Source organism: Phalaenopsis equestris, unplaced genomic scaffold (genome assembly GCF_001263595.1).
Source record: "Phalaenopsis equestris unplaced genomic scaffold, ASM126359v1 Scaffold000768, whole genome shotgun sequence".
Taxonomy (NCBI): Eukaryota; Viridiplantae; Streptophyta; class Magnoliopsida; order Asparagales; family Orchidaceae; genus Phalaenopsis; species Phalaenopsis equestris.
This window is the reverse complement of record NW_018165208.1, coordinates 219,525-231,394: the sequence shown is the minus strand read 5'-3', so window position 1 is coordinate 231,394 and position 11,870 is coordinate 219,525. Positions and strand designations below refer to the sequence as shown.

General features: G+C 31.6%; 1 protein-coding gene across 1 annotated transcript in view; it reads left to right on the top strand.

The window, feature by feature from the left end:
• Positions 1-268: 268 nt before the first annotated feature.
• LOC110031110 (heparan-alpha-glucosaminide N-acetyltransferase-like) overlaps positions 269-11,870 on the top strand; it is a gene marked incomplete at its 3' end in the record, with an annotated part of 34,828 nt that continues 23,226 nt past the window's right edge. Inside the window, 3 exon segments of the mRNA XM_020734158.1 lie at positions 269-319; positions 426-499; positions 2,663-2,795. Coding sequence (XP_020589817.1) covers positions 317-319; positions 426-499; positions 2,663-2,795 — 210 coding nt within the window.

Genomic DNA, 11,870 nt, shown 5'->3' with positions numbered 1-11,870 from the left:
AATTTCATTACTTTTGTAATTTGGATGGATTCCTGAGATAGTTATGCATAGTTTTTAGTTGTTCTATGTAATTTGATAGTGTATGTTCTTTGTTGTCTATAGTTTACAGGAAAGAACCTGGTTGTACTTCTATATTAGTTGTTCTTGTGCTCTATGCTCTCTCTCACTCTCAATAAACCTTCTGTGTTTAATTGTCTTCATACATTTACCAGAGGATATCCATTGGATACTTTCTAGGTGCCATATCGGAGGTCTGGCTTGCTAACAACTTGGCTGTGGATTCTCCAGTGTCATTTATGAAGAAATACTACATTCAATGGTTAGAACTTTAGTTATGTACTGAAAATATAAGATCTTTATTTATGAGGATTTGCTTTTCCTTTTTAAATTCACTCGAAAGGAACTTTGCTTTCTTTGATATTTAGTGTTTTCAGAAGTTTAATGTTAACGCTAAGCGCAAGGGTCTTGCTTGCTTGAATTCACAAAGCGCAAAGGCACGGTATATTTTCTTTATTAGAATAATGATAACTTATATATCTTATATACATATACTTTTTGCATATAATACTTTAAGGTAAATATTATTCTAACTAGGTAATTGTTTCAACAAATAAATAAAGGCATTGATGGAAAGATACACTTATCAGACAAATCATCACTTACCTTATTTGTACTTTTTTTTTATATATGCTAAAATATTTCGAATTATGATTGATATTGTAATAAGTATTTTATCAAGTATTATTTTATTCCTTAGATTCTATCATAAAAGTCTTGCGTTTCATATGTTTTTTGAAGATTATGATTGATCTATTTTGATTATATGTTGATTACTTCTAATTATTTTTGTATATGTAAAACACATTTTTTTGTAATAAAGGATTCTTATTAGTTGCTGAGAGGCATGGAGAAGAAAAACGTATTATATTTTAACGACTTGTAAGAAGGCCTTTAAATGAGAATATAATAAGTTGATACAGATGGTTAAATTGATCCCTTTACTGTGTGCTGAGCTTATTTTAGTTTTTAGATTATTTGATTTCCTAATTTAGTACCTAAATCCTCAAAGTTAATCGAAATTAGTCCCACCATTTCAACTTGTTGCTAAAGGGTATAGCAATCTCTTACTTTTTTCTACGGCTTCTATTTTTATCTATCTCAATCTTTAGTTTCATTTTTTACTCAAGCTGTGGCCATTACAGAACAAGAAATGCCGGAGAAGTAGGGAGGTTGGAGGTTGCTATGAGCATAGTGTGGAGAACAAATATGTGAGATCACGGTGAGCAATGGATGGATAACAAAAATCATGATGAACTGTGCATCGAGAACAAATATCATGAAAGGCTTTATAGCGTAATCTTTGATTTTTGTGCTCCTTTGGCGTTTCTCATTTTGCAAGATATACAACTCGAGTAGGAATTGAAATTCAAGCTAAAAATGAAATTGGGGATTCTTATTTGGAAAAAATGAGAAGATATGGAAAAATGCGAAAATACAGATATGCCCTCTAGTTTTACCTTTTTGGTGATGTTTCCTTCACCTTAAATAGAATTTATAGGGTGTGGGGCTAATTTGGATAAATTTCAAAGACTAAATTTGACACATTAAATAATTTATATCTAAAATAGGCCCGAACAGGAAGTCCACATATCATTCTATACTATTCTTTTAAAGGATCAATAATGGGAATTATATCCTTAATCAAGAAGAACCACTACCCCCCCCTCCCCCCGGGACTATATATCTACGAGCTTCATCTTGTTCTGTGAATGAGAAAAATGCAGGCATTATAGCTCCTTTGGTAAAAATTTCCATCACTTGATTAGATTTGGAGTATATATTTGCGAGCTTCATCTTGTTCTGTGAATGAGAAAAATGCAAGTATTGTATTACCTTTGGTGAAAATTTCCAAATGCAAGTATTGTATTACCTTTGGTAAAAATTTCCACCACTTAATTAAATTGGAGACATTATAAGTGATTTTTTTTTTGGAAAATAAAATATTTCTTATGAAGTGATGATCTACTTTGATATTTGTAATGCGTAGCTGAAAAATAAGATTGCTGATAATGTGGATGGTGGAACGATTCCGAGTATAACATTATGAGCCGAGTAACAGTTAATCAAGTTATCCTAAATGGGTATTAGCTCACATCAATTTGAATGCATATTGTGCCATGGCTCTGCATTCAACTTCCACATACAATCATCCACTTTTTTTGCTCTTTCTGCAATATCTGGATGTTGACTTTTTTCTTAAATAAAGCTAACATAATCTGCTTTCATTTATGCTTGAATGTTCAATTGCTTGGATTTAGTTTATAATAATTCACTTTTGGGGGACTTTTATACATTTGAGGATTTGAATAATAACTTCCTAACACTTTTTCCTTGGATTTTGCACGTGCTGACTAACCACTCAAATACTGTCATTTGCAAATAGTTCCAAAAAATTGACATGGTTAGTTTTGTAAAAAGATAAGATTCGGATGTTATTTATGTAACTCTCCCAAAAAGTTTCTAGTATTTTAGCATCAACTTTAGTAGGTGATAATCTCAAGGACGCTAATCAACTTTTAAATACTATGAAATCTTAGTTTGCTTATCATATAGGCTTGAAAATTAACAATATTTCATGCGCTAAATTATTGTTTCTGTGAAGGATTGTTGCTGTCGTGCTTTCTGCAATGTATATTGCCTTACTTCTTGGCGTTTATGTGCCAAACTGGGAGTTTGAAATTTTAAGCAGCGATTCAACGTTGTCAAATGGAAACTTTGGACTTCAAATCGAAACTGTAAGTTTGGTAGTATTTTCTCCTTGATTTTTCTTGCACATTCTATCTCTATACCGTACTAGGCTCCAGACTTGCCAGCCAATATATTAATATTTTGCTTCTCCAATAACAGCACTTATTGCCTTGTGGCAGCCTGATTTGTTAACAAAGTGAGATAATTTTTTGGGGCATTTAAATACATGCTGCATAATTCTTATATATTTACATATCTAACACCTAAACATTTATATTTACATGCATAGCTCTTAAATCCTTAACATCACATTAAAAATACCACTCTCACTAGCATTTTAAAAGTGAAATATCAAAGTTTAGGCTCCAGACTTGCCAGCCAACATGTCAACTTTTTTTCTAGGAAAGTAAAAGGCCAACCAGCATGCATGTTGTAAAGGACAATAATTTCATAGTTTGAAGGGACTTTTGAGGAAAATCCAGTTAAATTTTGTTTCTTTTGAGGAAAATCCTGTTTTCAATAATTCCTATTTTCAATAAAACAATCTACTACCTATTTTCCATAATTCCGCTCCTTTTATAAACAAATTCTCTCATATCAATCATATCAGTCTATTATAATTTTTTTTTAATGAAAGAAAATTTAAATAACAAATTAAGTTTAAAACAACTTAATGAAAAATTACTACTCTATTTTGCATCAAATAATTATATGCAAATGTAACTTAATGAAAAATTACTACTCTATTTTGCATCAAGTAATTATATGCAAATGTCTAACATGATTGCACAAAGGAATATGTTGATCAAGTAAACTTTATATTTTTTATTTATTAAATTTTTTTTAATCATCTTAATCATTTACATTTTCATCTTTTTAATCAATTATATTTTTGTTTCTTTTTATTTTAAGAATTCATTTCTCGAGCGTCGTATAAAATTGTATCAATAATGGTATGATCTTTTTTTATTTTTTTACCATTTAGTACCAAGAAATTTTCAATCATTATCACTTCTTTTATATTTAAGACGCATGAATAAAATAATGTCTCCAGCTAGTATCATAAGGGGCGATTCATGATAGACTTGATCATTTTTCTTTTATTCAAGTTATATTTAATTTCGTTCAATCATTAAATTTATTTTACTTTTTGTGGAAGGCAAATGGTGAAGCAGTGCAAATCACAAAACAATTATTTCATTTTTTAATTATATTTTAATCAAATAAATACTTGTAAGCTCTTATGAAGTAATGAGATATTTATTTGAAAGCACAACTGCCTTTAAATAAAAGAAAATAAATGTAATGCATATAAAATAGTAACTTCTCATATCAAATTCACATTATAAAATAACCCTTTCAAATCTTTAGTTTCTGATATCTTAAATTGGATTCCTCAAATTAATTTATGAAATCATATTTAGTGCGTATAATTTCATTTGAATTTAATCACTACCTTAGCTTATATAGTAAAAATCTTAACTTGATTGATGTGACCATCTATCCTTTATTTTCATTCCAAATATCCTTCTACTTTTGCTTTCTGATTTTAATTAGTAATAAAACCTATTTCGGTACATAATAATATATAATTTAATTGATAACTAACATTTATTGTCGCAAATTGTCTTCTTCTTTCTTCAAATCTGATTATTCTTGTGTCTCTAATTTCTGATCTGCATTTTAATCATAATTATAATCACTGGTTTTGGCTCATAATATTTAATATTCACTTAATAACATTTAATTTAAAATAATTTATATAAATAAAACTATAAACCCTTTTTCCACATTCACTGTCGTCAATCCTTCCCTGTTGCAATCCAAAAATCTTTTGGCTAGCGTTCAAGTTGCATACTCCTTTCTCCCCACCATTTTAGCTCGAATCCACACAAAACACTCGCAATGTAATATCTGGAAAAAAAAATCGAGTAGAAGCATCCTTTTGTGATTGCTTAATGAATCATATATCCTTTCAAATTGAACGAAATGAATTGAAGAGAGCTAGAAGCAACGAACGATAAGCAGCGGCGATGAGAGGAGAAGGGGAAGATTTACCTATGAGGAACAAAGCGGGCTAGAAGACCAACTCTTATCGAAGGAATGAGCGGTTCGTGCTTAGGTTCGACGTCGTTACGTGAGAAAGAAGCCTATGCCCTAGCCATAAGTAGAAGAGGAGCGGGGAGAAAAGTAGGGATGCGACTTTGTTGAGAGGTGGAAGGTCGAGCGAAGAAGAAGAAAAGGAAGAAGAGTGTGAAGGAGAAGATGCGGTCTGCAGGACGAGAAGAGCATTTTTGTTTGCAGGACGAGCGGCTTGTGTCTAACTAATTGAGGGAAGAGGCGTCAAGCGGCTTTGATGTGAAGAAGTAAGGAGAAGTAAGGAGTTGCATAGTGTCTTGATTGAAGTTGTGGAGGAAGATAAGGGGACTCCAAGCCTGCAACCTTAGCATACATACGGGGAGGGCGTAAGGTAGCTGAATGAGTTTTAATGTTAATTGTGTTATTTTATAATTTAATTAGTAAATTTTATTTATCCTTAAATTTATTCTTTAATTGTTAATTGTGCGTATTTTTAAAATCAAGATCTTAACTATTAAAATCTCAAATTGAATGAAGATAGGATCAACATAATTGAGTTGAGTGTAGAATTATATCAGTTATTAAAATATAAGTAAATTCAATTTATATTAATGGTTGATATTACTTTTTCTTAAATCAGAAATCAACGACAAAAAATACTCAAGCTAGAGGAGAAAGAAGTCATACAAGGAGGTAAGGGATTAATTTTATAAATTGAATTAGTATATTTAATTGAATATATTATGTGTTTAATTATAATTCAATATTTGAAAGTATAGGTAAAAGAGTAAAGGCCGAACTAAATTGATTAGGAGAGGAAGGAGGAGCCTAGAGGAGCCTCGAGTGCGAGGAAGTAAACCGAGCCCCTAAGGTAAAATAATTTGTTTAATTTAGATTACTTTTGTTAAAACTGAAAGCATTTTTAAGCATTAAATTGGAGTTATAGTAACTAAGGTTAACAGGTTAAGTGGAGAAATAAGCTTTTGAAGAAGTTTTTTTTGAAGATTGAGGCGAGTAATTATATTTTTAAATTACAGTAATTATCTTTATTTTACAATGTATGTTTGATTTCATATATGCCTTAATTCAATAATAAATTCTTCATATTGTCAGACATGTAATATATGCATGATAGGAAAGATATGCAAGACAAATAATTGTACATTATAATAAGTATGCGTGTTAAATATAGTAGCATAACAATTTAGTTTAGAAATCATTGCATGACTCTAGTAGGGGTATACATATTAGTTTGCCACATAATCACACACACAGATAGATAGATATATATATATATATATATATTTTAGTAAATGTGCAAATATCAGTTTATTTCATGACTTGGGAATATAGTAAGATTGCATTTATTCAGCAGTAAATAGATGTAAAGTGCTTCATAAGAAAAGAATGCATGATATGTTAAAATGGATTAGCTTATATGTAAAAGCTTGTATTTGCATTTTGAGAGGAGTTCACTTCTAATGGTACAGGCAAGGGACTTCAGTGTACTCGCGCGCATAGATATTTTCCTACTATCCCAAATAATTGTAATATTTTGATCACTATTCGTTGTGCCGAAAGGAGAATATCGGTCAGATTCAAGTAGACAAAACTTACCACTCTGACAATTATGATATTTAAATCGCTAACTGCTGTGTCCATTAGAGATTATTTGTCAGGGCTGAGTAAGGACCTATCCATCTCAGACAATTGTGATATTTTGATTGCTAACCGTTGTGTATACATGATAATATCGACCAGAGACGTGTTAGGTTATTTTGGCAGTGATCCTTAGACAGACATATGTGTATGTTAAGAGTATAAAGTAAAAAGAAGTTAAAGTTAATAAATATAGAAGTTTAGAATATTTTCATTTAGAAAATGTCATTATTGATATATGCTTTAGTATATTCAAAGATTTCTTATAAAAATATAAATGATTAGCATATCCCAATTTTCTTATAGAGATATGAAAGACTAGTAGCCATATTAATTTTTTTTCTTGGATTGTTGTAGTTTACAAGTGTGATTACTCATGGGTTATCTTTAGATAATTTACGATGTTTAATTTTTTTTTAGGCTCTAAGCTTTTTGGCAAGATGGATAGAAGTGGAGCAAATGTGTGTAGGAGGCGAAAACAACAACCGAAAATGTAAAACTTCTACTTATTAATTTAATTGATTTCTCTAGTTACTCTTTCATGAATATTTGAATATTCATTGTTTGTGAGATAAATAAAATAATAGAGAATTTATTTTTACCGTTCGATTTTCCGTTCCCGTCTTAGTTAATTCCAAGTCTGAGGTCAAGTTGTGACACACAAGCCTTTTGATCTCTCTTTTTCTCTCTCTTCACATTAGGTCACATGCACGCAAAGCTTATTCCCCACACTAAACTCCTTCCTTGCTCACAACACGACGCTCGAAGCTACCCCCTATTCCTCCTTCCCTTCTCCTTCGTACATGACACTCTCCCAATGTCGTCACCTTCAAATGAATACACTGAACACCACGAATGGTGTCAATTTAAGGCTCGAGATTCATGTAAGTCTCTCTTCCTCTTTTAGTTGCTCTTCTTGTTTTCTCACCCTTGCTCCTGTCTTCTGCTCTCATCTTGCTTTTGACTTCTTTGTTTCATCTGATTCGATTGAAACTTATCTCCTAATGAGGGAACCGTCTCGACAGTTACTTTCAAATTGTCACTGCCACTCAAACCTCCTTTTTTTTAACATAGCTATTACAATGCTACCCAAGTGTGACCTTCAACCATCAATTAATAAACCAAATAATAGATATAAATTTTGCTATCAATTATTTACTCATCTCTTAATCAGGATATCATTGTTAATTTTCTTGGGTAATGAAGACTGAAGGTAGTGTTAGAACCTACAAATTCATAATAATGAGTGAAATTAGGATCTTGGAAATTCATGTCAAGAAAATCAGGTTCAATTGCTAAAAAGGAAATCTAATTGTATATATTGAAAGTAGGAAGGTTGTTTTTTGCATACTTGCGGTCATTTTTTCTTATTTTACCATAGCTTGTTTGTTATTTTATTTTTCAATTTGCATTTATATTGGTTTAAATTAAATATTAAAAAAAAGAAATTTTTATATTCTACACTTGGCATTAGAGTGATACACTTTCTTGGGTTTCTATTTTTGTGTAGCTTTTAATATTGCAACAAGTCAATTTGATCGCAACCTTCATTGTGTTGCTTTTTATTTTTTTGGGGGCACGTACATATATAGCTCACAAATTCTATGAGTCTGCATATCTCACACTTATACTGTCAAGACCCGGTTCGGAAACTTGAAGTTAATTAAGGCAAGAATGGACGTTTGGACGTTAAATGAAAACATTTCTAAACAAGTTTTTTGTCGACATTTTTTATTTAATTGTAAAAGAACTGTCAAACCATAATACATACTGAAAATTCTCTAACAAAACACATAAGATTATCTAATTTTTCTAAAATAAATAATATCGTAAAAATGACCACATAAAACAAACAATTTGCTACCTATTATCAGTAGTCCATCTTCTTCTGTAAACAAATTTTCTCCTACGAATCATCTTAATCTAACAGATTTTTTTTATGAAATATTATTTAAATATGTTAATTTTAAAACAACTTAGTGAATAATTAGTACTTTGTTATGCATTAAATATTTATGTGAATGTCTAACATGATTACTCAATGGAATATGCTAGTCAATTGAAAAGGTAAAATTTACATTTTTTTTTATTTTATAATTTTTTTAAAAATTATCGTAATCAATTGCTTTTTCATCATTTTAATAATTATATTTTCATTTTCATTTCTTTGAAGAGATCATCTCAAGAGTACCATTATTTTTTTTGCATTTTGTACCATAAAGGCACAACTATTTTTCTTTTAATGTGGACAAGCATAAAAACACCCCAAGTTAATGTCATATGGGGGTGATTCTTAATTGACTTAATCATTTATCTTTTATTCAACTTATATTAAATATTTTTCAATTATTTTATTCATATTTTTTTATTTAATACAGTGCAAAAAAGATAAAATAATTGAAACGATAAAACAATCATATCATTTTATTCTATCTTATTTTGATTATAAAAATGCTTTTAGTGGTTTTAATATGTATGAACAAATGAAACATTTTAAAATAAAAAAATTGAATTTAATGCAAATAAAATAGTAATCACTCATTTTGATTTCACTTTATAAAATAATCCTTTAGCTTGCAATATCTTAATTTGGGTTCTTGAAATTGGTTTATAAATTAATATTTAATACTTATGACCTCAAATGAATTTAAACATTTCCTTAGCTTAAATGAGAAAATTCTCATCGAATTGATGTGATAAACTTATTGATTTTAATCTTTCTATATATACTTTCTACCTTCAATTACAAATAAAACACATTTTAAGAATAAATAATTTATAATTTAATTGACTAAAAAATATTGATTTTCTTCTTCTCCTGAATGTTGTTTTGCCTATAGATCATGACTTATAATTTAATCATAATTCAATGCTAATAAAGGATATTTCCATTTAATAAAATTAATAAAAGGTCAACCTAACATTACCCCCTTATCTCCTTTTGCACAAAATGTAGACCTCTTGTTTTCCTTTTATTCAATTGCTTGTCTAAATTTACTCATTAATAAAAATTTATAATGTTTAATATTCACATAATAACATCTACTTAAATAAACCGAATATCTTATATAAATTAAACCAACAAACCGCTACCCTTATCTAATCGGTTTGACCTCCATGAAACCCTTCCTCTCCTCCTCTGCTTGAAGCCGCATAAGATGTCAGACTCGATTCGACCTCCTCTATCATGCATGCACGTGAGAAACCCGCTTCTTTTTCCACACAAACATGTAGGTTGAAAATGCTCCTAGAACATGAGGTATGCCTTCCTCCCTCATCACACCAAATGACCACTTGGTTGGCTCTCCTGCACGCGACAAATTCGAATCTTCCCTTGCCCGCCCTAAACGTATGTAGCTTGTCTCACCACCTGCATGACCCTCCACTTTTATAGTGTCGCCTCTAAGGTTATACACATATCCTCTTCCTCTTTCCTCTTCTTTCTGTCGGCAGCAAAAAAGTAAGTAAAGTTAAAAAGTTTTGTGGGTGGTTTGTTCAAAAGTTGTCCGTAAGAAGCTGTCGGTCGCTGGAAGTGAAGTCCCGTCGCCCGCTTCAGAGGGACGTTTAATTTTCATACATATATATAAGTTTTAAGAAAAATATGAAATCAAACTGACCTCATATTTTTCACGGTTTAAATGAAAGAGCGTCCTGCCTCAAATCCTGTATCTATCCCGAGGGATAAATACAGGACTTGAGGATGAGGCTCGTTCAAACAAACTAAGAAAATATATGACATCCATTTGGTCCGCGAAACCGTTTTGTTTGTCGACAAGTTTCCCTATTTAATACAAAGAATTAAATAGTGTTTATTTTAGGCTGAGTTCGGAAAAGTTTCCTATAAGGGCAAACTCCTATAATTAATTACATCTTAAATGACCGAAGTCACCTAAGAAAACTCTCGATAAAAATCAGTGAATACTATCTTCAAAAAAGTCAAAAGGATTGGACTTTTCAACGAAATAGGACGAAGAGGTGTGAAAGGGGAAATGCTCGAATCTGGAACATTGTTGAGGAATCCGAATGAAGAGAAACTAGGGGAGGCCACGTATCCTGAGGCGAACCTAGGTAGCTTCCCAGTCTATCCTATGGTTTGACTTCAGTTTCAAGAAGAAATTATTAAAGTGTTTCATCATGCCAATTTTATTTAATTAAGGCTTATATTTGTGTGACATGGTCACACAAATTGCCTAGAATATATGTGGATTTACGTCGTATCGGACAACAATCTCGGAACCTAGAACGAGTTAGGGCTTAAATCGTACAGCAGAGCTATACGAATGTCTAAAGAATAGGTAGAGGATTTATGTTGCGCTAGGCAAACAACCTCGAAATACTATGGATTGTTGTTTAATTTCTAGGAAAGGAATTGTTTTGTTGGGGAAGACATGTTTTGCTGTTGAAGATGGTCGTGTTGTCCACCGCGCTAGCTCTAAGCTCCCCGGCGTGACGAGTTTAAGTTTTCTAGGGTGTTCAGTTATAATGTCAAATCAAACGGCCTTGTAGTCCTCTAAATGTCCTATATAAAGAAGGGAGACATGCTTAAAGCTATATAATATGAAATGTGCAATACAAGAACAAACAGTAGAATGCATGTGGAACAGTAACAGGTCACACAAATCGCCTGGAAGATATGAGGGTTTACGTCGTATCGGACGACAACCTCGAAACCTAGAACGAGGTAGGACTTAAATTGCACAGTTTGACTGTGCAAAGGCTAAAGTGAGAATTTATGTTGCGCTAAGCAAACAACCTCGAAATCCTATGACTTGTTGTTTAATTTCTAGGAAAGAAATGGTTTTGCTAGGGAAGACATGTTCTGTTGTTGAAGATGGACGTGCTGCCCACTGCGCTAGCTCTAAGCTCCCCGACGTGACGAGTTTAAGTTTTTTAGGGTGTCCACTTATAGTGTCAAATCAAACGACCTTGTAGTCTTCTAAATGTCCTATATAAAAAAGGGAGGCATGCTTAAAGCTATATAATATGAAATGTGCAATACAAGAACAAACAATAGAATGCATGTGGAACAGTAACAGGTAGAAACATGAACAGTATAACATGCTATACAGGAAGGACAGTAGCAAGTAGAAACATGAATAATATAACATGATGAACGGTACGGTAGCAGGTATGAACAAAAATGATATAAAATGCTGTACAGGAAGAGCAGTAGTAGGTAGAAAACATGAATAATATGACATGCTATACAGTACAATAGCAGGTAGGAACATGAAAATAATGTACTGAAAAATGTAAAGCAAACCTGTACGCCCGTGAGATCCGATGTTCTTTAAGTATAGCAAGCCTAAATGCATCTCAAAAGCAAAGTCCGGAAAATAACGTCATCCAATAAATCCGAAGAAGAGTGTAACAACGACTCATGA